The following is a 27,633-nucleotide window of genomic DNA, read 5'->3' as shown; positions in this document are numbered from 1 at the left end:
AACGAATGCTGCAAATACACATTTGCTGTTGACCAAGAACAGCACATTGCATTCTGAGTGTGTGTATGTGAGAGTCTGCACCTCCAAGGCCATGGTTCTCCCCTGGAAAATAGTGGATTGCTTTGTCCAGGTTGTGGGTGAGTTTCTTCTCCAAGTATCCCAACATGACTGTGGGGAACATGTATATCGTACCAGACCGGTGTGGTGAGGAAGGTGCTGAGCCATGAGGGCAAAGCTTTTGTCGACATTCTGACTCTCACCTGTGGTCACCAGATCTGCATAGTGACTGAAAGAATGAGAATTATTGTTTTCACTGGCCGGGCTAAGCCTTAGAGATAGGCTATGGAGTTTGGACATTCAGAGCGAGCATGGAGTAGAACCACTGATCAGAAAGAATGGTCGAAAGGGGACAGTAGAGGTGGTTTGGCCATTTAATGTGGATGTTTACTGGACATACCCAACCAGGAGAAGACCCTGGGGTGCGCCCAGAGCCCACTACAGAGCCTGCAAATCTGACCTGGGGGCGCCATGGGATCCCCCAGGGAGAAGGATATCTGTAATGTTATATTTTTATCTAGCAACCTCTGTGACCCAATCTCGGACAAGTGGAAGACAACGGATGGATCCTCACATACTCTATTAACTAGATCTTTATATCTAACTGACATCATAGAAATCAGCTGAAATGTTTTCTTTGGAATCCATAAAGAGGAATGTTCAATGAGCATTCATTAGACTTACACACCGGAGGCATGTTTGATTTCCTGTTAATACCCCGAGCGACTCCTCGTGTTACAGTTTAATGCCGCCGCTCGCTCAGATTGACTCCAGCAGAGGTTTTCTCTCCAAGCAATGGCAGGGGAGTGCGTGATATGAGAGAGGTTAACTGTCTGGGGGGGGGGGGGATCACGCAGTCTCTACTTGGCTGCGCTGTGGTCGGACGCCACAGCTGCAGCCCTGGAATTTCATTCTCTCGGCGGAGGCGTTTATTATGTTTCACCCAGTGGAGCAAAAAATGAGATATACTTGTGAGTGAGCCTCAGCAAAGCAAGACGAAAACCTCGCGAAGGCCAATCAGTTCTCTTCACAAATCTATCACACATGCAGCCCAGTTAAAAGGCTGACAGTTAAACATCTGAACTACCTTGAACTAATTGTCTAACTCCAACATCTGGAGGGATCAACAGCTCTGAGCCTATCTGTTAATTGTGCAGCAAAGCATTAAAGCTTCTCCGCCAGACTGCAGGTTGCTCATTTCACCAGTGATAAGCATCACACTATCCAGTCGCTCTCGTAAACTCTGGGGACTTGAACAGGAAACTGATTTATGAAGTCTTGCCCGTTTTCTTTTTCTCTTCCAAGCATGCAGCCTCAATGTAAACACCCTGACACGGCAAACGCTGATTACAAGTGAGGCAGATGGTGTCCACTTCGAGGGAGTCATGTTTTTGCATTCCCCTGTCATGGGGGAGCTGACAAATGCAACGCAGGGCACACGCACGAATGCATGTGCACGCCATGCTATCATAAACACAAATGCACACGCTTTTTGTGCAGGTTCACTCCTCCACATTCCGTGAAATTTGCAGTCCACTTTGTCTGTGTCCTCGAGGGGGAAGTCTGTGGAAAGCATTCAGCGGAGATGGTCAAGGTGGGTTTGTGTTTGTGCTGCGTCAGCACAGATTTGAACCCCCGCAGCAGTTTGGACGTTTCACAAACCACCCAGGTTCAAACTTGAGCCTGGAAGGGGGGTCTCCACATTTGATATCCTCATAAATATATCATCTTACTCTGCTGCCACCGTGCTAAGAACAAATGGTTCATGAACTCAGTAGTCATGCAACTTTGACTGACGCTAATCACCTGCGCCTGGAGGAGGAGATAGCTTACAGTACCAAGGGGCTTTGATATGGGTTGACTGTGCACAAAAAGATGAGATTTGTCTTGAACGTGTCAGCTCTTGTTCCTGCTCCTGATTCGAGGAGTAAATCATTAAGCTCTTTAGCTGCGGACTTGAAAGGTGTGAATGCCTGCACTGAGGTTCAAGACAAGACGACAGATGGAGATTTTTTAGAACTCCTGTGCATATACAGCCAGGGGCCTGCATGCAAACAAATTTCCTGCGGTTCTTTTATTTCCGTCCAAAGAGATGAAGGTCACATGGATCTGCAGGGCACAGAAAGTTTTTCTGAGAAGCGAGCATGGAAGGACATCTGCCTCCCGCAAAACCCTCGGGTCCTGAAGGCAGAACTTGTGACAAACCCGTTCTGGCACAAGCACAAGCTGTTCTTTCGCTTTTTCACACCAGTTCTTGCGCCACCGACTGTGCGGCAGTGTCAAAGTGCTTGTTTTCCAGTGACAAGCAGCTCAGCTTGTTATCTCATGTGTCAGGGTGCGTTGACTGTCATGGCAGGGGTTTGTTCCGGTGCAGAGGTAAATGACCGGCAGGCCTCTGTGGGGACCACGGTCCAGATGGATGCCTCTAACCTGAAACTGTTGATTTAGTCAACCATGAGTCAACAGTTCCCAGCAGAGGGGGGACGGCCGGGTGGAGGGACAGAGGAGAGGAAGTGAAGTGGTGTTGAACGATTAAATGGGGCTTAAGCTTCTGGGGTGGGGGCAAACAGGAAGCGGATGCCTGAGTGATTCAGTGAGGGATGTTTACTGACTTATGTGGATGTGAGCTGCTGTAGTGATTAGGATGTTGGTGTGTGTGAGAGCACGAGAGAGATGAGATATTAGTGTGCATGAGAGCATGAGAGCTACTCTCTCTGCACTGATGATATTTGGCAAATATGAAATTTGCAAGCTTGAGAGATGTCTCTAAAAAGTTTATTGATGAATCTTTTGTCATTTACTCTTTGAGCTTAAACACGACATCAGTTTCAAACCAGCCTGTTCAGTTAAATATTCAATTGCTCACAACCAGAAATTATAAAAATCAAATAAATACTTCAAATGACTCAAATGATTTTCATATTATTATCACTTATGAACAAATTTAACAAACTAATCAGGTACAGTAGCTTGAAAGGTCAGTCAAGTCCTTTCAAGTCAAAATTGCATTGATTATTTTCAGCAAACATGGGGCATATGTCTTTGGGAGTGTATCTCCGTATGCTTCAGTTTTAGAGATCATCTGTCAAAGGTCAAGGTCAACAAAAATATGGTAACAAAAGGCATTTTCTAAGATGTGTCCAAAATATTAGATCAAAGAGGCCATGAAGCTTACATTGATTAGGAAGCTATTCCCAATCATGTGATGTCTATGATTCCAGGGTAGGAATAACATCATCATTACATGACAAAATAAAAAAGTTATCATTGAATTGATTGTTTTCATGGTGAATATTCCTTAAAGCAAGAACATAAATGGACTTTTGCAGACGCGCCAGTCCTGCACATTAACACCCTGCTCTGCGTCTCCTCTCCGGTGACTCCCGGCCTGTCGGGTCCTGTCCTCAGAAAGTAAACCTGCTCTCTGACTTTCAGCTGCGTCGACTTCCAACCTGCCTCAGATCTGCCGTCCCCATCAGCAGCTGTGTGCGCAACCGTGTTATTATCTCAATTACCCTCCACCAGCACGCTCCTCTGGGCTCCACCTAAATGAGAGGGAGAACAAAAAATTAGACAGCATCTTATGTCTGTAGTCTGCATCATTCAGACGCAAATTCATGCTCATATTGGACTTTGTTTGCAGTTTTTCTCCCCATTTTTTATTTCCACTGAGCCTGTGAGCGCTGTAAACTGTGTGTGGCATCTTCATATTCAGAGCAGCTCGGTCAGTGTGTGACCCTTCGCTGCGGGAAAGGCATGAATGGAAACAGATTGTTTGTTGACATCTTATTGATCTCAGTTTCTATGTCATTATGTGCAGGCTTTTCAGAGCGCCGTGCACCCAGGGCCGCACAAGTGCTTGTGGTCTGCAGCATGAAGTTGGCCTGTACTCAAAACTTCTGCCTGTTGTTTCATTTCAATGGACTCTCAGCCATCGTGGATACAAGTGAGGGCTTGTATTTTTAGTCCAAGTCTGTGGGATAGTTCAAGCTGAATTCTGAAAAGTCTATCCGTCACTGCTTGTGTGTTCATAGTGCATAGAAGGAGAGGAGTGGCTGTGCTTCTAAAGGGGATGACTGCGTGGCTGGGCATCCTCTGGGAACATTGTGGTTCCAGGATGTATATCATGGCCAGTAGGGGAACGGGCTGCTTGGATTTATTTGGCACATAATTGGCAGGATGAGCCCCTGGAGGGTGACTATCAGACTGGCAGAATGAATGAGGCTGAAAATATTGTCTGTATTCACAACACCGCTTTTAACAATCTCTCTGCCCGTCGCTTCCTCTCGTGATAAACTGATTGACCTTGTGTACATCAACTAAGAAAAAAAGAAAAACTCCTCCTCTCTTTCCGCAAATAAAACAGAATCAGTCATTAGGAGTTTGTTAGTTCTGCATCATCATGAGACCCACTGACGCTCACCAGAATAAATTCATGACACACTTTGGGGTCAGAGCCCTGAGGACATTGTTGCACTCAAACAAGGGACTTTTGAACAAAGCCAAACTATTTTTTTATTTTGTCAGCTTGTTAACTCAGAAATACTGTTCTGAGAAATGGCCTGAGGTTAGTAGCAAATACAAATAAGATGAATGGTCCCTGAAACCAACAATATAACCATCCTTTGACCAAGTATCACCCTCAATCATAGAAGTTAGAGAAACTGCAATAACAGAAGCTTCATACTGTGTAAAGATATTGTGAGAAAATATAATATGATGGTATAGTGTAGTGTGGCTGGGGCTAGCATAATATTTTATGATTTTATTATGTTTAGGATTATATTATATATCATATTGCAAAGAAGCTGTGTTTTATTGTGGTATATCCCCCCCAACGTAGATATGATGCAGACTGGCAGCATTTCAGTTATACTTAATCAAAAAGTAGTATGCAGGAAAATATATATTTGATGACGATACACTGATATATGAGATTTGAGTTGCAAAATGCACAAATAAAAAGTCCATTATAAAAAAGATCAAGACAAAAGTCAGAAATATATATAAAAAAATCCCTCTTGACGCACGTTACAACCTTTTGATTTATTGCTTAATTTGTGCTAGTTTTAAGCAGATGTCTGAGAAATGTGTCAACACTTCATCTATGATAAACTGGGGCTGCGTGTTGCACAGTCCAATCCAGTGGTTTAACATTCAGAAACCATCTTTAGACCATTTAAGTGTCACTTTTCTACATCAGAAAATAATTATCAGATTATCCATAAAAACATTGATTAAAACTCTTTTGAAACTCTTGTTTTTTTACATTTTTTGATCCTCGTCTGCTGCTGACCAGAAACTGTTTTATTCTAAACAGGCTGCAATTGCAGTCTCGTAAGTCATCCCAAATTATTCATGTGTAAACCAAATTGATACCTCGGACAAGACCCGAGGCACCGACACTGCGCTTTGGATTCTCCTCTTGCAACACGTGTGGTGCTCAGCAGTGTTCTTGTTCCTGGGCATCAGCGGGGAAGGGAGGATGAGGACAGGAAGAAGGTGAAGATGAATTCAGTTTATTTGTTAATCGTTTATTCATGAAAGCTACATACTCTGGAAATCAGTTCATTATCTTGACAATAAACAGACACCGACATCGGCTTTTATCTCCACAAACTCTCTTGACATCTTCGTCGGTGTCTTCTTTGTGTTTTTAAGCTTTTTAGACATTTGTTTTCTTTTTGTTCTATCTCTTTCTTTCGTAAGAGCTCCTTCAATGAGGTGATGTCACATGAAGTTAATTAAAACATGAAACCCCAAAGACCACCAAGAATCTGAGCTCTTTTCAATATTTTTTCTTCGTCCCTGTTTTTCTTTCGTGATCGGTCGTTACACGGTTACATTTGTCATCGTCAGTTTTGTAATTCTGAAGCTAGCAACAAGGGCAAGTGAGTGGAGGCCATGTTGAGGGTGGTGGTGGTGGTACGGCTACACACGGTTGGCTGAGACAAAAGAAGCCTAATACTCTGAATATCGCGGCCAAAAACACAACATTGTCATTTGACAGTCAACAGCTGCTCCCTGTTTCCCTCTTCTTGTCTCTCAATCTGTCTGCATGTGTGTGTGTGCGTCTGTGTGTGTGTTTGTGTGTGTGTGTGTGTGTGTGCGTATGACAGACGAGCTGAACTGGCTCCAGCTTGCCCTGGGACCGATGCCTCTGTCAAACCATAATCACCGCTCTTGCTGTTTTTAGTGTCAGCCTCATATTTGATACTGTGTAAGTGTCGGTGGTCATGGTTTTTCTCTGCAGTTCTGTAGCAACAGCTGTAATCTTCAAAAATATGCCGGCTGTAATTTTCCCGACTTGGCAGCTCAGCTTTTCATAGTAACGTCTAATTGAGCGACTGAAGAGTGTTGTGTAAGAAATGTACAGAAAACATATAGTGTTGCAAAGCAAGTTCGAGTTTAACATCACTGCTCATTCTTTTCATGGAGGATGTTCTTTCAGACATGTCCTTCACTCCGGTTAATCTCCTGAAATCATCCAGAGGCGCCGTATGTGTCCAGTCAAAGGCTCCAGACTTTCTCTAGAGTTTCTCCTGCCACCCCCCTTGTACAAACCCTGGATTATGTGAGTGGGTTAATGATGTTTCTAACATACAACTGAGGCAGAACCGTAAAAAAACAAAATGATTACAAACATCTCTCTGTGGATGTCGACCGTGGTGGTGGATCATGAAGTTGATGGTGGTGGTGGTGGTGGTGGTGGTGGTGGAACGGGATGGTGGATAGTGATGGTAGATTGTGATGGTGGATTGTGATGGTGGTGGCGGCTGATCATGGACTATGATTACAAGACTGCTTGATATACAATATGTCTTGTGGTAGTTTTACTCTTGTTGAGGGTTAAGGGCAAATTGTGATTCGTGAATACGGTCTATACAAATAACATTTGTTTGATTAATTGATTGATTGATCTCAGGATGAAAAAGAGGAAACAAAAACTGGAAAGACAACAAGATTCAAGATTTTTTGGTTATACAGGACGACTCTGGGGTCATGTGCTGGCAACGAAAACACGTGGTCTCCACTGCACCTCCCTGTACTGCACACTACAGACATGTATTTGTTATTGTGAACACGTCTGAACAGAGAATCTCCTGCTGCTTTGTTCAAATGTGTGCGGACATTCTCCGGAGTTTGTGTTAAAAAATACTATGAAACCCAACTTGTCTCTTTCTGTCATAACGGTTCTTTGTTGTTCACTGTGTAACATTTCTGCGGGATTTAATCTGCAAATGAAAACCAAATCCTGAAGCTAATGGAGCTTGAACAGCTCCAGTGTTTTCACTCCATCGTCTCCAAATACCGTAGAAAACCAGTGTTTTAGCATCCGAGCTTCACCAATCATGTGTCAGCAACTTTGCGAAGGAAAGCCATAAACACAGTGCGACATTGTTCCTGCTTATTTTGGGGGTGTATACTTAGAATCTTTAACAGTTCCCTGTAAAACAAAGCCCATCATTATACCTCGTGTGTAAACACATGGGGATTTTTGGGTTGTTGCTGGTAGCCGTGCTGCCGGGCAGAAGAAGTACAGAAGTGGAAATGATTATGCATGATCTGGGCCTGCAGCTGACCAGTTTTTCTTCTCCTCACTGGAAGAGTCTGAGCTGCAGGCCGGCTGACAGTGAATCAATGTGGCTGGCTGTTATTAAACCTGTTGTTCGGGCACTAATCCGAGGTCAGAGAGGAATTCGCTGCGAGGCTTCACCACTGCATCCTCCATATTCAGCACTTCAAGGCTGTCGGAGGAAGCTGGCCAGTCACATAGTTTCCACGTCGTGCCGACTTGCATGTGCACAAAGAGCTATTCTTAAATATGCAAAGTAGGACGGGTTCATGAAAGAGCTGTTTGAGTCGTGGCCTCGTGCACGGCCTTTGTAAAGTCTTACAGATGTGCACAGCTGTAGCAATAGCAACATTGTTTGAATGACAATGCTCTTCTCCTCTTTTCAATTATTAACTGCAAGGAGGTTATGTTTTCACCCCTATTTTTGGTGTAGTGTTTTTGTTAACAGGATTACGCAAAATCTACTTCAAGGATTTCATTAACTAAGGACAAGGAAATAACCCATTGATTTTGTCCTTGAACCGGACATTTAATAAGACTCTAAGAAGGCATCTACAACCCCCCCGTTATTATACTTAATGTACAGCAAACTACACTGTAAGACCAGAGACGTTATCTAAAGATGGTCCAGATATGAAGGCAAAATATCCCGGACATCAATGCTGCCATCTTGTGCATTAGCAAACGGGAATGGAGCTATGATGGCAAGGCCTCCCCTAGTTTTCAACTTCTAGTTATCACATGAAAGTTGGTTTCATGTAACCAACCTGCGACGTACTTATACTAGGCCGTGCAACATTATTTTAAAACAATGAAACCCACACACAGTTTCCTATTTCGTGAGGAATGCACTCACCTTTTTAAATAAATGAAACTACTCTTTTGATACGAGTTAACAGCAGCTGCCTTGACTCCGGGATCATCGGTGCCATGAGCTGAGTGGGAGGAATGTGAGAACTGAAGCTCACTTGGTTGGATCCTCATGACATTTGGCAACTGAAACGCCGTCAGCAGCTTGTGAGGAGAAAGACAGCGGCGTGGAGGAAGGGAAACTATGTGACTGAGGAGGCAGGGAGGACCACGGCTGAGCTGCCAAGGTGTTGAGATGTTTATGTAATCTCCCTCCCCTCAACTTCTCCTCAACTTTAGCAATTCCTTCTGTTCCTCCTCCGCTAATTCCATCCCTGTCTCTCCCGCTCTGTGTGGAGTGACAGAGCGAAGGCCAGGGGCTAGGGTGAACACTGGGGCCTTATTGTAGCCCTGGTGGTGGTGGGACCCCTGCACGCTCTGTGGAGGGACCTCCTCTGCACAACCCCAGACCATTTCCTGTCCCGGGCTTCCCGCCTTAATACCAAACAGACCTCTCCCTCAATCTCCTTTCTATTCAGGACCGCATGGGTGTGCCGGAAGTCAGGTATTACACCCTTAACTTGGCTTAGATTTACAGTATAATGCACTGTACAACATTTTTGAAAGTTCAACAGAAACATTTCAGAAACAATCCTCAGGATTCAAACTGTGCTTTACAGGTGTTTCTCTCCTCTAGTGTGTTATATTGTTTTCTGTGTAAAGATCTACAAAGTTAAAAAGCCCATTTTCAGTCGCTTGTCCGATATTCAGCATCATTGTCATGTCACGATGTCCAACATTTCGATAATACCCGACATTTCCTACATGCACTGGAAGTGGTTGACCAATCACAACAGAGTGGATCAGGTGACCAATCAGAGCATATCAGGAGGGGGGGCCTTAAAGAGACAGGAGCAAAAGACAAGCGTTTCAGACAGTGGCTGAAAAGAGGAGCTACAGCAATGGACTATTCTGAATATTAAACTTTTTCAATTAATTACTCTAATTAAAATGACAAACCTGAATATAAAACATGTCTTTTTTGAGGGGCCGCGGTTTTAAAAGCTCCAACAAAAACTATTCAAAGTGTGATTTAACCAGAGTGAATGTTTCTCAGAGCAGCATTTAAAATGGTGACATTTTGCAGTGGAACCAATTCATTCAAATAAAAATACCACCAGCCAGGATCGTCCACCAGCCAGAAGGTCGGTGGTTTGATCCCTGGCTCCTCTGAAGAGTTCTTGGACAAGATACTGACAATTTTAGCTGAAGTTAGCTCGCCAGCCACAATAAACCACCAACGACTCTTATGAGTCCTCCCTGTGTCACCAAGCTTCAAGTATTGAAGTATGCGTTGATGAATTTCGCTCAGCTCTAACCCTAACCCTGATTTATTATTTATGTGCATGCGGAGGGAGTGGAAAGTCACAGCAGGGAGGACTTATGATCACAAAACAATCCCTGTGCACAGGAGAGCGTTTCCCATCTGTGCCATAAAGAAGCTCCTGCTGCCAGATGCCTCCACTGCACTTTTTTTATGGGAGGGTGGGGGTTAACGTGGCCGAAGACATGTGTTTTCATGTCATGCACTGCACGGGTGGAGGGTGTGGACGTTACCTGAAGGTGCAGACGTAGACGACATCCATCGCCACGTTTGCCAGGGACTTTTTAATGAGCGGTTTGTGGAAACCACAGTGTTTCTGCCTTCAGTTAAAACTTCTCGTCCTCTCTTTTGTCTTCACATGTTCTGTCCTTGTTTCTCACAGGATTCTTCCCCCCAATTATTTCACTGTCACTTGACGATGGTTCTTCCTGTCTACATGTGTTTGCAGTTTTGATATCTCCTCATGGTTTTCATCAGAGGAAGAATGATGCTAATTCTCCCAGGACGCCATCCCAGGATATTCATTTCATTCTTTAGAGAACAGATGACTCATCGGTCGTTTTTTTTTTTTTTTCTTCTCTGCTTCGCTCAGTCGTTACACAAGGAGGCCAAAGTTTTAATTATCATGTTTCCATGTCAATTATCAGATTAAAAAAGTCACGTAGCCCTGTTAAGTGTTGGTTTTTTTTTCTGTAGTGGAAACAACTCCAGTGTCCCTGGTCTTTATTTCCTTTGCTTTGCGGCGAGTTTTTAAATCAGCTAAATCAGGCCTTTCATCAGAGGGCTTCATTCACACGGCCTCCCGAAGGTGCACGTCGCCAACAAAGGCTCTGTGTGGCAACCTTTGGAAAATGAGTGGGTGAGGCGACTCTCTCATGAAACGCTCTGCAAATATTAATCTAGGTTAAAGATGGTGGTTTAGCTTTTGTTCCCATGAGGCCCGTCGGGAGCGTATCGCTTGGCAGTGGTGCGCTTTGTCAACGGGTGCTATCGTATTTAAATCTCCTCAACCCCCCCTTTCTGTCCCACACACACACACACACACACACACACACACACACACACACACACACACACACACACACACACACACACTCTCTGCTCGTTTCATCCTCTCCCACCTGCAGACAGACCCTCCCTGGTTATCAGCCACATCTCCCTCCCCCATTTCCGCCTCCTCAACAGCTTATCATAATAAACTGTATATTTACATTTAGCACCACGATGGCATCCTCGGGTTTTGTAAGACGTGATCCAGGGAAAAAGTCGACCTCCTCGACAGCCATAGGTGCTCTGTAATTAGCCTGCCCTTGATTCTCTCTTAGCCCCATTTTAACTTGCCTTTAACTTCACTTGCCTTTTCTCTCCTCTTGTCTTTTCTCTCTTCTGCCCATAACTCATCCGCCCTCCTCAGACCAAACTTGTGCTGGAGTGTAAATCAGCCCCGGGGACAGGTGGACATCTGCCAGCCATGAGGAGATCCAGGCAGGAATGTGATGAAGCTCAGAGAAACATTTAAATCCTGGCACTGACGAAGGGGACTCAGCTTATCCCCCAAAAACCCTGTTCAGTCCCCTACACCTCCTCCTCCTCCTCCTCCTCCTCGATGGAGTTGACAGTTGCTGTTGGTGAGATGCCTTCTGCTTTTCTTTTTTGTTTTGTTTGAATCCATGACTGTATCCATGATAGGATGAAGTTGGAATTTGAGGAAAAAGCGTGTGGGCGGATGTTTGATTTGGATTGATGTGCCTGAAACCCCTGTGGGTGCAATATTTAATGAAATCTCAACTGGAGTGAATCTATGTGACATGATTCTGTGGCTGCAGCTCAGGTTGGCGAGCGGGTTAATGAGTGAAATATGTGAGAATAAGAGCAAGATGTTCTTTCGAGCCCCAGCAGGGTGTAGCACAATAACAGCTCTGCTCTGATGGTGACCCTCTGGAAGAATAAAATGAACTCCTGATTTCATCGCCCTCAGCTTTTCTTCCCTTTTTTATCCCCATGAAGAGTCGTAGCAACCTTAATGAAACGAGTCCTTATGCCTTTCAGAGCGTCTGGCATTAATATAAATTTGGTTAAGACGACGCTCGGTGTCCATGACCACCGGGATGGTGCTCGGCTCTTACAGTTGAGGAAATGTGTTGCCAGTAAAACCGGCTGCAGAATATGACCAAATATGAGATCAGAGCGTGTGTTGCCTTGGTAGTGCTGGCGATCGCTGATGTTATTGCATTGGAAAAGTTTTTCCTGCATGTGGCTCTTAGCTATTACTCCTCCAGCGTGGGAGTTGACCACATATTTACCATGTTCTATGAGGCCACTGTCACCAAAACTCCCACTGTAGTTATGGAAGGAAGTAGACTCCTGTGGTGACTCCTGGAGTTTGTGTTTATTGTGAGCATCAATATACGAATGAGACATTATTAACCAGAATGGCCCTCAGTAGAGCCCATACCTCCACCAAGGCCCAACATTCCCCTTAAAGTCGAACAAACTGCAACAAAATATGCCCGATCCATCAATTATTTCCTGGGAAGTATGTGAAAAAGTCCCAAAACATCTCGTAAGGGTTAAAGAAAAGTTCCTGGACCGCCCCTTGATATCTTGACTAGTTAAGTTCCAGAAAGTCAATACATCCCAAAATGTGATTAGCTGTTTGCCGCAGTTTCCAGTCGTTAAGCTACAGATAATCAAAATGCTTGCTGGCACAAGTTTCACAGGTTAGAGCAGGTCAACGTGCTTCACAGCTGACAGGTGAGCTGAAAATAAAATCATGAAATACAGTCAAATAGATTCCAACAGCATGAATAACAATGAAAAAGAAGCGTCACAGATGAATTTGAGCTGGTGAGATCACACACAACCTTCTCATCCGTTGTAGACGGACACAAAGTTGCCTCTATGTTGTTGTTTTCTTGTGACACTGGACTCTGCATGGAAAAACTTGTGCTAATTTCCCTGGAGTTGCTTTCTGCCAATTTCCTTAACAACAGAGGGAAAGCTCCCCCCACACACACACACAGTACACATAATACACACAGTACACACAGCCACTACTTTCCTCCCTCCTCTCTTGCCCTTTTTAGGCTGTTCCTCTTTTTTTCCCTCCTTCATCTGAAAAAGGGGGATAGTATGACAGCTTTTCCTGCTTCATGTGGATTGGAGCCGGGAGGGAGAAAACTCTGTTACTCACTCCGGCTCCAACTTTGAGAGGAAGTTACCACCTCTTCCCCAGACGCTGCACACACACACACACTCACACACACACACACACACACACACACACACTCTGTCTTCGGGACTTGACCACAGCAGCAACCGAGAATCAACAGAAACAGTCAGGACTGCTCGTGATGCCGTGTGTTTTTAAATGTGGAGGGAAAAGAAGGCTGAGATCTGCAGTTTTTTTCCCCAGTTTGGACTGAACTGTTGTAGAAGGACGTGTTTTGTTTTGTTTTTTCCTCAGCACTGACCGGTGAGTTTGACAGTTCATTTTACTGTGTGGACAGTGACATATGGAAACACCAGAGCTTTTCTGTACAGCTGCGTTTTACAACATCTGGAGTTTTCTGGAGCAGAGACATTCTAAAGTTCCACTGTGTTGCATCTTATGTGAATTAAAACTTGGCAGGCTTGTCTCGAGGGGCGTGTGATTTGGGAAAACATCCATGTGCTATAAAATTGGATATAACTGGTTTCCATCACAGCAGCTCCAGATTGATTTTTATAACAACAACTTTATAAAACTGTTTTTCACATGATGCTGACTCTATTTTTATTAATTTCTTGGTTAAAATTAGCAAAATTAAATTTGTATCCCCATTTGTATGTGTTTGTTGGAATCAGCCCAGATAAATGTGTGTTTCCAGCAAGAGGAGCTGATGCTGCACTTAGAACTGAGGCAGGACAGGAGTAGCCTGGCTTTCCTGTGCAGCTGCACATCATTTGCTAACCTTGTGCTGATGAATTAGTTGTCACCTTTCAACAATCATAGCAAACATCCTGTCGCGCTTTGTATTTTTTTTTTGTGAGGTCAGAAAGGGCAGACGTCATATAATCAGAGAGGTGAGAGACAGAGAGGAGGTTGTGCACATGCCTCATATGGCTTGGTTTCTTTTCTTTTTTAAACACGTCCACTGAAAAATTCATGCAACAACTTAACCATATGCTTTGGCTCTCTTAGCTCCCTCTCCCATGGGTTGCACCTCTTATCAGGGAGAAAGCGGGTGAGGGTGGAGGCTGGTCTGGGCTCGGTTGCTCTCAGGGGTCTCCTCCTAATTTATCTGATCTGAATGAGCAGGCGGCACTTTAGCTGTGCCTCCTCCAGTCGATCAGATAACCCTCCATAGTGTGAATGCTTACTGCTGCTAAGTAACCCGCCTTCGAGGCGTCATGGCTGGAAAGAGTTGACTCCTGGGTGACCTCTCCGGGCCAGCAGACCTTTTTTTTTCGTCCCCAAAACCCCACTGACTCACTTATCAGTCGAACCTGTCTTATCTGTCCCGAGGACGGTTGTTAACTTATTCTAAATGTGCCCACGGGTCAGGGGTCAGACTCTGATTTGAAGAGCATGTCTAAACTCCCCGGGCACCAATCTGTTTTCAGGGAGATACAGAAAGTTTCAGGCCACACACAATCAGGATGACCCCACAGCATCACAGGAAACAAAGCTATAACGGGGTAAAAGACAATCAATAATTCTTCTTTTTCATGTGTAAAACAGAAATAATCAATAAGACATATCCTCTTCAAGATAGAAACAGGGACATGTGATGCTGCCATGTTGGATCAAACTCTCACAGACAATGTTTCATCTCATAACAATGTTTTCTTTGTTCCTGCCAAACCTGTATTGTTATCACCAAACAGTCCCAGTGGATGTTCTGCTTTAGTCACCTGCGTCGAGCAGCTCCTTTAATTTTCTGTAGCTCATTTAGTGCAGAGCCTTGGGAGAGAATTATTCTATTAAAAACATGTTTTAATTGTGCAAATTGCATCAATAAAACAACAACAACGTTATTTGCAGCTGTGGGTTCAGTTATTTGGCTCATAGTGTACATACACATAGAGAAGATAATGGGTCTCCTGTGTCCCAGTTTAACTTGGACATGCAGATGGTTTGTTCCCAGCTGGGCAGGTTCTGTGTTGTTGCTCTGTTGCAACAGTTAATGTCAAACATATGGAAAATCTTCAACATGCATACACTAAAATGAGTCACGATGTCATGATGCAGCTCTGCTTCATTTCCAATCCCTGTTCTCTGACTCTTCAGGGATAAACCTGAACATAACCTCACTTTAGTTTAACCCGGCCACTACATTTACTTCATTATTGTACTTAAGAACATATATTTTCATGGATTTATCAATTTTACTCCTCTACAATGATTGACAATGATTTGCATTACATGTTCACATAGGTTGTTATTTGTACTTTAGAAGTAAGCAACAATAAGAGAGGAATTTGGTCACTGAGTCAATCAGAATGACAGGTAACATTAGACCCCGCCTCCTGAAGCATCACCAGCATCACTGGTGAAAAAACACAACTGAGGGCACGTACTTTGTTTGTACTTTACTACTATACCACAAATATATATATCCATCAGAAACACACTGAGAAGAAGGGCTTTATTAGGGCTTGAAATGCATAAAGGATTTCATGGCGCATGTTAAAGAAATGACATAAAGTCATAAGTGCCTGATCAGCTGATCGTCAGCTGACGTAGTTGAAAAGCAGCTATACACCCGTCAGCACAGTGGTCCATTCAAACTGAGAATTATTGCTGCTGCTGATTTGCTTTGGCTCCTGTTAATTGCTAATTTTGCTAGTAATAGGTGATTAATTAACTATTAGTTCAAATTGTATCTTTTTCTGTAGTAATCTTGGTTTTTACGCACAGTAATTTTGTGTCTCATTGACACAATTGGGGGAAAAAATGTTTAAAACTCATCTTTGCTCATTGCACCACCATGTAGCTGCTGGTTTTGATCAACGCCCTTTTCAAACGTTCATAACTACACAGTGTTAAGATCATCTTATGGGGGGGGAATTATACTGTGGAACATGAAAAAAATGAATCACTGCACCTCTAACAGTGCTTCTCTTGTGTAACTTGTGGGTCAAAGCTGTTTAACATGCTTGTCCACTGGGGTTTGACTGAGCCTACGCGGTGCAACCAACCTTTACTTTCACTGCACAAACACAGTAACTGTCACAAAATTTCCAAACCCCCTCCCCCCCAAATCTCACAGAGCTGCATCAATTGGACGGACCCAATCATGAGAAGGGCAAGCACGTGTTTTGTGTCACAGAGAAATACGTAGGCTCCGTGTAATTGGTGCAGTGTGTGGTGCCGGTGTGCTGCTGGGTGGGGGGGCCAAGATCGATGAAAAGAGTGAGGTCATCGCTCTATTTTTGGAGCTCTGAGTTTGTGCTGAGCCAACTTTAGAGGAATGTTCACGTGAATCAACTCCAACATAAAGAAACATACACAGACCAGCAGTAACTGTCATCATGGAGTCGCATACTGTGCACACATGCACAAATAAACCCTTTCAGCAAACCCACACACACACACACACACACACACACAGTGTTGGTTGCATGAGGCCTCCTGCTTCCACGGGCTTCGCTTGATTTGCTTGATTGCCACTGAGATTATGTCAGTAAGAAGATAGTACGTGGGATATCTACTCTTCATTTACATAGTAAAGGATTGGGGCTCTGACTCACATCAGGAGCACATCTGGGTGTGTTTAACCACTTGCCCTAACCCCCGAGCTCACCCCCATATCTCCATTACCCTCCCATTACCTGCCATAGCCCCAAAAATATGTTCTTCACGGGACAAGCAGCGCGCTGTGGTTCCCTTCTGATGACACAAGGATACTCTGGGATTTTTTCGGGCCAGGGCTGCAGTTACTCTGAAGCGAGCTGGCGCCATGTTGGCTCTGCACCGATCTGATACTGATATCGGGTATTGACTCAGATAACTGGATCTGGGTCTACAGGGCAGATCTTGTTGTATTTTTGCATCAGAGTGCACATGCTATGTCATGTGTCAGAACATTTTGCTTGAAGGAGAGTTAGCGGCCCAGAGGGAGCTGAACACAAAGAGTCAGCAGGTTTGAGGTATTTATTGCAGCTTGCAGCTATACAGCTCCACACATGGAGCGTACAGATTATTAATTGAACACCGGTGCAGCGGTTTGCACTCACAGCAGGAGGCTTCCCAGCATGAATCCCAGCTTGGCCAGGGTCTTTGGACTACATGTTCTCGATCATGACGTGCATTGCTGACCCTGTTGTCTTGGCTAAGAACTGATGTTCAGTTAAATTCTGCCTTTTACAATGATGCAACTGCTCAAGTTATTGCTCATGTGGACAGAGATCGTATTGGTTTGAAAAGGCAGTTTTTAAATAAAAGCATGAATATAGCAGTAGATGTAGATATAGTATGGATGTAGCCTTTTAATTGCTCGTAGGATAGAATATGACTGTAAGTGGTGTCTCTGTATATTGACCCTATGATCCACCTGCAGCCGTGGCAGCGGGTTGGAGTTGGTGTATCACAGTTCTGTCGTCCTGTATAATGTTATGTGTTTATTTCTCAGTTTCAGTCTTGGGTTCAGAATGCTATGACTCATGTCTGTTATAACTGGGCTCTTGTTGAAAAGTCTAATGTCTAACATCAATTAATCAGTGCCCAACACTGCCCGACTGTACAGTTTGATCCTCTTGGCAAAGGTTGTCGTCATTGAAAGAAAAGCCGCTGTTCGTTGCCCTCATTTGGAATAAAGAGTACGTCAACACTTGAGAAAAACAAAGCTTTCTTTCACACAAGCATATTCAAGAACGTTTTCACAAGATTGAATCATCTAATGGAGCAAACACCTCTATAGTTGAATGGGGCACAAACAGCATGGGTTTTATTTCCAGTTAAGTGGAAACTTGATAAAAGTGGGCAAGTTCTGACTTTAAATTCACTGAAGCTGTTTGTCCCTGCAGCTAAAATAAGTTTCACCAACAGGGGATGTAAAATTCGTCTTGAGTCAATATGTAAAAGTCGGCAGTAAGTTTTCTCGGAAGTGCTTATCACTTACTTGGTCCAGAGCTTTTGACCATAGTTGTCATTTCATTGTAGAAATGTAAACTTCAAACCCGAAGGAATTCTCATTCACTTTGGCTCAACAACTAAGGTTTACACTTTGTTCTTGATCCTGTAAACAGCCCTAACGACACAATCTGCACTCAAGGACTTCTAACTGGTTTGTTCTGGAGCATCTGGCCGCATCTCACAGTCTTCATCAGCTGATGCGATTTGAACATCTTTATTTCCATTACAGCAGCTGCTTCCAAGCCAAGACGTGTCTGTAGCCTTTTTCTTGAGAGATGCGAGTAGCGCGGCCAATATCGGGATCTAGCTCCGCTCAACAGCTGAGATAAATCACACCAGAGATTTCTCTCACTGTCTTTACCCTCGCCTCCACTCTGCGTTGCTATTTGTCTCTACATTTTGCATCCATTCAATGGGGTACAGTAAAAACAAAAGGGCAGAAATTGAATACGGGAAGCGAGATTTGTACGACATGCAACAGAGATCTCCAGCCAGAACCAAACCAGAGACTTTGCTGCTCTAAAGAATGTGTCTTAACCGCTAGTCCAACAAAATGCCTTACAACACTCTTTGGTGGTATTCATTACACACTGGGAAATGTGGCTACGTTTTGTGCTAACTGTCTTGTGTTTTATTTTCTGTAGCCTGTTTATCTCCATTAAATGATTTACGATCTCCCCCTATAGAAGATGCTGAGCCTTCTCCATCCTTTGATCGTAGCCTCTCTGATGTGGTGCATGAGCCACCGTCAGAGCTCGCTTCTGCCATCGCTCCCAAAAACCCATATGGGGTCGTTTCTAAATATCCTAGTCCATTGTATTACTCTTTAAAGATACTATACAGTAGAGTGCATATCTCCACCAAGGCTTAACAGTCCCCTTAAATTCCATCAAGCACCAAGTTTCAACCTCACAGATAGTTCTATAAATGTGCCTGAGTTCTCTCATTAAGCTCCATTAATTATTCTCTGAAAAGAGGAAAAACAAAATGTTGAAAAACAAAATTCCTGGATATGACCCTTGATTCCATTCTGCAGTAACATTAAATGGGTTCTTCCCTGACACATATTGAATCCTGCCAACAAGTCCCGGGGAAAATACCATTGAGTCGTTTTTGTGTAGTCCTGCTTATAAACAAACAAACAAACAAAAACCGACCAACAAACTGGAAGTGCTCTCAGTAGAGCGCATATCTCCGTCAAAGCTCAACCATCCCCTTATGAAACTACACTTAAACTCACTAACTCTGGATTTTTACTTGGATCTGCACCAAATTGCTCATGAATCCAGATCCTTGAATTCCATGAATTTAACGAAAGTGTAGAAGAAACGGGATCAACCTCAGTTTCCCGGTCCTTGTAGCTTCCACATCCCTGTCCTGTCTCCAGATGCAACCAGCTTCCTCTCAGTGGGAGAGTCGGCGGCCGGCCTTGACGAGAGGGAAGCAGCACCGACAGTCGGCACAGCTTGAATCCCAAAGATCTTCATGTCAAGAGGAACTGGGACGATACGCACTCTTACTTTCCCCCGGCAAACAAAATCTCCCTGTGGCTTCCACCAGACATTACCTTCCCCCCCGTGGGGCTTCATGAGCGCTTTCACAGACTCACAGATCTCGGGCTGGACAGTGTTTCTGTTTACCAAGTGGAAAGTGGGGAGATCTTGCAGATCCATTACGTCTCAGGACTTGGACGCCGCTCTCGTGCTTGATTACAGGTGTGTGATAAACGGCCCTGTGGAGAAATCCATCAGATATTTCTGCGATAGAGTTTCAAGATTCCTTGGCAGTTTGTAGGAAGCCGTAAACCTTCCGTAGACGACTGAGGGGATTTCTTCTGGATGGAGAGAATAACCGAGCCAGGACTGAGCTCTGATTTCTGTATATTTTTTTAAGCGAACCACGCGGCGTTTCAGAATGTGCTCCACAAGCTGAAAATAAATGCATAAATTGAATAAATTACCCAGATTGGTTTGTTTGAAGCTGTGTGTCATGAAGTCCAGACGGATATATTTCAGTAGCAGCCTCAGAATCAAAACAGCAACTTTTTTAATGTAGATAATTGAAGAGCACTATGTAAGATGCTATAAATTCTTTTGGTGGCTCAAGATATCCTTTACTACAGCAAGCCTGTGTGTGGACTCGAGGTTTAAAAACAATGAAATGGGATTATATTCGAGCCCGGCGAACCACAGACAGACCCGTCCTCTGTGCCAGGAATTGTGGCGGCCGCAGAGAAAGTCAAGGTATTGGAAATATTTCTTCCCCCCCCTGTGGTTCGGCGTGTGTCGCAGACAATGAGGAAATAACACTGACTCGCTCCCCCTGTGTGATCTGACCTTTTCATCTTCCTCGTATGAATCAAATGTGGCTTGACACTCTGAATAAACTCAGCTGAAGGGTCATTCCTTCGATTCCGAGAGGAGCATTGTGGTCGGAGGGTTTATGAAACAAGGATCTGGGCGACAAACTTTTACTTTAGAGGTCTGCCCCTGAGGAGGCACCCGATAAATCAGCCAGTGGACGTCTGTTTGCATCAGACTGCTCAGTCATTCCGTCTGCCACTTATCTCAAGACAATGGCAATGATGCTGGAGGAAGGCTTCGACCTGGATGTTGTCCTCTGCGGAAAAGGGACAAACCCTGTGGGAAGGAAGAGCCATTGTGGTCATCTCCAAGTGGAGGGCTCCCAGAAATACATGCATGACAGCTCAGAGGTTTTCTTCCACTCAGCTCCCTGCAACCAAACCAAAGCAAACAGTGCAAAGTTAGAAATAGTGTCTGACCTCCTCTCAGGCCACAACAGCGCAGCATCACTGTGTTTATGCTGGCTTCTGGGTAAGAGCACATTCACTTTCTTTCAGAAATAGCTCATCGCTGACTGAGACTTTGGGGAAATTGCTGAGCTGGTTGCAACCTTTATCGTTACTGCCACCAAGGAGGTTATGTTTTTGCCATGGTCTGTTGGTTTGTTTGTTTGTCAGAAGGATTACACAAAAATTGCAGAACGGATTTTCACGGAACTTGGACGAAGAATGAGGCTTTTTTTTATTGGTTTTCCCAGGGAATATATCTAATTTTGGATATTTATGTGTGTGTGTGTGTGTGTGTGTGGAATTTGAAATGACCTGATTACATTTAAGGGGACTTTTGGGGCTTGGCAGAGGTTTGGGCTCTGCTGGGTCCCATTTTGTTATTGTGATTATAACGTCCAATAAGGTGATTACGTTTTCACCCCACAACTTTAGTTTCCCACACAATTCAAACCATGTCCTGATGGGCTATATGATTAATATTTATCAGTCAGCAGCATGTGAGGAGTCAAGATGGGTGTTTGACCTCATGGTTTGTGGCCGGGCCCGAGCTAATGATAAACTAGCAGGGACAAAAAAAAGGACTAAACATTAACATCACAGGAGCTCAGATGTGGCACAGAGACACGTGCTCACGTTTCAACTGTCTGGTATCTTCTGCTTTGTGCATTTGACTCTAAACATTTAACAAAATAAGGAAAGGTATAGAATAAGGGTTGCATTAAGACGTAACACCACATTGTGATTTTGATTCATAATGTTTAGTTAGTTTTAGTTTATGTTGACACATACGTTTGAGTAAGACTTGATGGGACAAAATCACACCACAGTTTTTTATGCTATGATGAAAGTTTTCTTTTGGCTGAACACGGACATCTGCAATCCAAAAGCAAATTGGGTCAGAATGGAGAGAATGACTGAGAGTTGAGTCATGGATTGTACGGAGCTGGCGAGGAGAGGGTCTGTTAATAATTTCCTTCACGGGGTGAAACAAAAACACAACAAAACAACACGGCCAGGATAATTAGTGTTTCGATGGGCTTTAAACAGCTCTCCAGTCGACATTAATCACCGGTTACAGATGCCAGAGTCCTGATGAAGCTCAGGTTTGCTGCATTCCCGTGTGAGATGAGGCGCTTCACGTTCTGTACGTGTCCAATCGTGAGCTTCGACCTTGGCTCGGAGAGCGACTGTAGTCATCTGAGCCGCTCACTTTATTACCCTTGAGACAAAAACAAAACAGCTCATTGAAAGCCCGTGTTCTTCAGCTCTGCTTGGATAATGATGAATAGATTCCATTAGGAGCGGGGGGGTGGGGGATTAGACTCTGTGGGAGGGAGGAGATGAACTTGTTCATAATTGAAAAGAAAAGGAAGGAAGCTCGACAGGAAGACACCGCGTAGGTCCATCCCTACGGTGGTGATCAGAAACAAAAGGCCCATCGTCTCGCTCCCGTGGGGACAGAGGGGGGGGGGGGGCCTGGAAAGCGTGGTTGCCATAGCGAGCGCTCTGTCACTTGGCCCCCCGAGCGCTGTCTCGGTCCGGCGCTGCGCAGTGTACACAGGATCTGCCAAGAGTCAGCGAGATCAGAATCTGCCCTGGAAAAGCACAGAGGCTCTGCAAAACCAACTGCAGCTGGTGGAGGAGCTTTTTCCCTTAAACATCCAGAACCTCACAGCATTGCATTTCTGAACAGACCTGGATGAGCCCAGCTAACACGTAAAGCACCAACCCCCAGCAAGGTAAAGGGCTTTTATTGCCCTTTATAGAAAAGAGATTCAGGAGGTCCGGTAGATTGTTGTGATTTGATTCGCTAGAAATGTGGAGGACTCTTGCATTGCAGCCAAAGATCGCACGGGTTAAAAGTGAGCAGACATTTAGATTTAAACTATTTTTCTAACATAAAACGACTTCAACAAAATATGCCTGCATAATGAAAAGCACCCTGTTCAGAATAGGATGGCACAGAGCAGCGGCTCATATAACATCAGACCCACAGCTGGCTCACTGCATGTGAGGCCTTTAAACCATTACGAGATATTATTAACTGTTTTTAGTGTCTAGCATAGATTGTAAATAAAGATGGTTAAATAAATTACAACACCTGGAAAAAACCAGAGTGTGTTGCACTGTCACTGAAAGTTTTGTTGATCGCTAATTTGAGCAAGTAAGAATACCCAAGCCCAAAAGCAAGGATTCTGCTGATTACTTTTTTTTTTTTTTTACAAATATGTTTATTTTCTTTTTATATATTGACGTAACAACAATAAAACAACACTCAGTACAACATTGGTCTAGACAGTCTATACATACTTACAACTCACATTCACCCAATCAGTGCAATGACAACAAGATAAAGAGCCTAAGGCTAGCCAAGGACAACATTCGAGAGCACTGAAGCCACTGTAGAGCTGGAAAAGTGAAGATATGGAGTCCAAATGTTCATAAACTGTCCATCTGAAGAGTGAAGCAGACAGGTCAGGTACTCAAGGGGAAAACATTCCATAATTATCTTGTGCCAGTTCGATTTAGTGGGGGGTTTGTCGCTTATCCCAGACAAAAATATATTCTTCCTTGCTGCATATGTGAGGATATTATACAGTCTGGCAGCGTTGGCATCCACAATAGTATCCTGACTGGTGTAACCCAGGATTAAGGAAAGAGGGTCCATGTGCAACACCACACCAAATATTTTTTCCAAATCTTGCAAAACACCCATCCAATATGCTTGTATTTTAGGACATGACCAGATACAATGAGTATAGGTGCCTACTGAGATTTTATATTTTAAACCTGCTGATTACTTTTAATTCAAGGTTGATTATAAAGATTCTAGTTTGCTTTGCCTCTTTCAGACAGCTCACACATTCCTGTGCCTCCTCAGCCTCCGTGCATTTTACAGTTGAACCTCTGCCTCTAGTCTCTTGCTGGACTGTGTATCCTGCAGCAGGCCTGTTGCTGTTTGCATTGCAGACACCTCAGTGAGTTTGGTCCTAATGAGGCCTGACGTCTGTATTTGTGTGGGTGACTCTCTCTCTTTCTCTCTAACTCTCTCTCTCTGTTTCTCTCCCTCCCTCTCCGTGTGTGTGTGTGTTGCTCTTGTCTCAGGGTTGCCAAATGAACTGTTTAGCCTGAGGACCAAAGATCACGGGCCCCGATCCAACAGCGAGGACAGAGAGAGGAGCTTGATCATTCTGCATTTCCAACTTCTCATTACAACATGAGCTGGGACTGAACGTGTGCGCCAAAGTTTCATCTTTTTGGTAAGTTTGATTTTCTATCTTTGCTTCTGCTTTCACAGGAGAGCATTTGCTGTGTTTGAAAGTTTGTTAGTGGAGCCACGCGACATATGGATTACATGTGTGGTTTTTATGCTGGAATTTTACTGAAGGCTGCATCAACAAATAAGCACAAAAGCTGCATAAGTCAACGAGGTAGTCACATCAGGATGGAGCTCAGGCACCGGGGTTATCAGTGGGCGTAATTTGGAGGTAAATGCAAACACAAACATGTGGTTTGTGCAATTTGCAGACCTCCATATGATCTGTGTGAAGGCACAGTGACATGTGGTTCGACTTAAGAGAGCAGTGCACACAGGTTGGAGTTGGACGGCTACGGAGTTCTTCATCGTTTTTTACATTTTTACCACAACACAAAGGGGAACATTAACAGGAATGATTAAAGCCACCTTTATTTTTGATCTGGTCGCTCTGCTATCACCTCACTTGCCTCGTGGTGCAACACCATGATGTCATCGAGCCGCGGAGGTGGGAATTGTTGACGAACTGGCAAAGTGGAGGAGAAAAGCCAGAGTCAGCAGGAAAGGGGTGAGCGTGGTGAAGGAGGGGAAGGTTACCAGAGGAAATACAGAGAGACCCAACAGTACAACACGACCCCGGTAATCAATGCAAGCAAATCCAATAAATGTTTTGTTTCAGATGAAACACAGACCCGTTTCCAAGTGAGGAGGTAGCATGAAGGTAACAGGATCCGGATAATTGCGGAAAACAGAAAACAGACTTGAGCAGAGAATGAACATGAACTCTTGTATCTGCTGTACGGCTTCACCGGGTTTTACTTTAATAAAGAACTTCCTCGGGAGTGTCAGAAGTCACCGCTGCACACAGGAACAGCTGAAAACAAACAATAGGGCTCCTCAGACTGACAGGATGCCAGAAGGAGTGACAGCTTCAATGTCAGGGACACTGTGTCCGAAGACTGCAAAGAAGTCAGCAATATTGCACTGGCCGTAGTCCTCGGAACTTCTCAAGCTGATGGGCTGGGAAAGAGTCCTTCGTGGGTACTTGGAAAAATGACTCCTGACCCCGTTTATAGAGGGGCTGTCATGATGCTGGGAGAATGGCAGAGGCACAGCGCCATGTGCCAAATGCATAATGATGATCCCAGATGAAGCCTGTACTTAAGGAGGACACAGAGGAGCTTTTGTCGGACACTTGGAGGCCTCATCCCACCCACCCGGCCGCATATGAAGCTCTGCAGGGTCGTCTGACTTCAAGCACCTGGAAGAGCGTTAATAAGTCGAGATGCATTAAAGCCAGATTTGACAGGGTGTGAAATGTGTGTCGTTTTACAGGTGTGAAGGAAACAAAGTCACGATCACCATGGATGTGAAGAAAAAAGAAATGGACCTGCTGAGCAACAGCATAGCAGCTTACGCACACATTAAAGGTAAGCTACAGCCCAACAGAATCTGTTAGTGATGTATACCATTAAACTCTGTCTGATATTGTGTGTTTGTGTCGCTTCCTCAGCAAACCCAGAGAGCTTCGGCCTTTACTTTGTGCTCGGAGTGTGTTTCGGCCTGGTGCTGACCCTCTGCCTCCTGGTCATCCGCATCTCCTGCAAGCCACGCACCAAAATCGCCTCCTCCTCCTCCTCCTCCTCCACGCCAGAGAAAAAACAATTAAAAGGCATCAGCGGGGAGGATGAGGAGGAGGAGAGTGAGGATGAAGATGACGAGGAAGGGGACGACGTCGAGGCACAGGTCCCTTTGCCCAGCACGGAAATCCCTGTGGGTAACCATCACAGCCAGTCGGACGGGACGCTGAGCGTGAACGTGTTTACTTCGGCCGAAGAGCTGGAGCGGGCGCAGCGGCTGGAGGAGAGGGAACGCATCATACGGGAGATCTGGAGGAACGGCCAACCTGACATCTTGGGTTCGGGGACAGGGACGATTGGACGAGTGCATTACTACTAAAAGGGCTGACAAGCTGCAAACTCTGTGAAGGAGTGGCACAGACCTTTGAGTGGGCCGAGGGTCCCTGAAGCCTGCACGACCGGAGAACTGGTGTCAAGATACAAAACGATGACACACATCTGGAAACAGGATATACAGCGATGTGCCACATTTTGATACACTTGGCTCGGACAGAGCTGAACTTTGAGATATTGCACTTCTTATTAAGCAAAGTTATTTTTAACAGACAACATGAACTTAAACCAAGAGATGTCTTAATAACTGATTAGACCACAAGGAAAAGAGGCCGAATGAATGTGGGACGCTTGAAGTATTAAAATGTTTGGCGCTTAAGCACAGAGATGCACACAACTAGGTTTATGTAGGCTAAGTGAAAAATAAGGAAAATAAATGTACTGTATGTTGCAATGAAGATTATTTGTTCGCAGTGTAAAGGAAAATAAAATGTCATCGTTTGAACAAGCACATATCGATCAATTGTGGGGGTCAGATTATGAGTTAAAAGCAATTAAAATTAGAGTCTTTAATTTATAAATACACTTCATCTACGTCTATGTTTTCAGGGGTACTTCCACCACAGGAAATGACAGATTTAAAGTATTAAGCTGGAACAATTTACTGTTGTTTCTCTTCATAATGTCAGACAAATATACACCAGAGCTCTTCCGCTCCGTACCTTTGGGCCATGGACTTATAATCAAGTTTTGAAAAAAAGGCCAAAAGTCTATTTTTTGTCAGTGTGGTTAATGGAAAAATGTGTTGTTTCTGCTCAATGTCTCTGTCTCTAAAGATTAAAGAAGAAAGAAGTTTTATAATAAAATTTCCAGAAACTCAACAACAGTCTTCCTGTCATAATAATGTGTGTAAGGCTCTGATGGAGTCACGATGGCGTATCAGGCGCAGATTGAAGAAGAACAAATTGCGGATTTCGAGATTAAAGTCATAGTAATATAAGAATGAAGTTGTTATTGAATTAGGACAAAAAAACTCTTAATTTAATTTGAAAAGGGTCATAATAGTTTGAGAAAAAAGTTAGAAATAACAAGCAAAGAAAGCTCGAGCTCTCCAGAGCTCGAGTGATTCTGGAGCCAAAATCTTGATTACCAATCTCCTTGTCTCTTGAGAAACCACAAAATCCCTTTGGATACAACAGATGTAAACAATGATGCAGTCCACCACGACCAAATATTTCCTCCACCGCAAGAGAGACATTTCCTCCAAGTCTGTGTCATTCTTTCTTAAGAATGGACTCATTTCTTACTCAATCTTTTCAAAGTCCTGATACTTGTGATAATGTGGTGCTGAGTATTTCGATATTTGTTGAATCAATAACTTAACAAGATGCTCCATGTTCCTCATTTTAATGCAGGCTTGATGATCTGATATTCCCCTTCTAAAATTAAGCATAGCCAAACATTTTGTTATCTGTATAGCCCATTTTCGCAAGTCACAATTTGCTGACTTCATATCATAATATTATGACTTTTTTCTGTCAATATTACGATTTTATTATTGCAATGTTGTGACTTTTTTCTTCTAATATTATGACTTTTTTCATGTAATATAATGGCAACTCAATGTTATGTGCTCCACAGGGACTTAAACCACACTAGCAGTTGGT

At 44.0% G+C, this 27,633-nt stretch overlaps 1 protein-coding gene across 3 annotated transcripts; it reads left to right on the top strand.

Annotated features, from left to right (window-relative positions):
• The first annotated feature begins 114 nt into the window (after positions 1 to 114).
• eva1ba (eva-1 homolog Ba (C. elegans)) lies at positions 115 to 26,737 on the top strand. 3 transcript variants are annotated; one of them, XM_061081079.1, is made up of 5 exons: positions 13,269 to 13,341; positions 23,679 to 23,775; positions 23,903 to 24,057; positions 25,389 to 25,483; positions 25,567 to 26,737. In XM_061081079.1, exons 4-5 carry the CDS (start codon positions 25,417 to 25,419, stop codon positions 26,010 to 26,012), a joined length of 513 nt encoding a protein of 170 aa, XP_060937062.1. In that variant the 5' UTR covers positions 13,269 to 13,341; positions 23,679 to 23,775; positions 23,903 to 24,057; positions 25,389 to 25,416; the 3' UTR covers positions 26,013 to 26,737. The 3 variants fall into 3 exon arrangements, with proteins under 3 accessions (XP_060937063.1, XP_060937062.1, XP_060937061.1); XM_061081080.1 differs by lacking the exons at positions 13,269 to 13,341; positions 23,679 to 23,775 and adding an exon at positions 115 to 137; XM_061081078.1 differs by lacking the exon at positions 23,679 to 23,775.
• The last annotated feature ends 896 nt before the right edge of the window (positions 26,738 to 27,633 follow it).

Source organism: Limanda limanda, chromosome 11, assembly GCF_963576545.1.
Source record: "Limanda limanda chromosome 11, fLimLim1.1, whole genome shotgun sequence".
Lineage (NCBI taxonomy): Eukaryota > Metazoa > Chordata > Actinopteri > Pleuronectiformes > Pleuronectidae > Limanda > Limanda limanda.
Note: the sequence above shows the minus strand (reverse complement) of the source record. Positions and strands in the feature narration are given on the sequence as shown.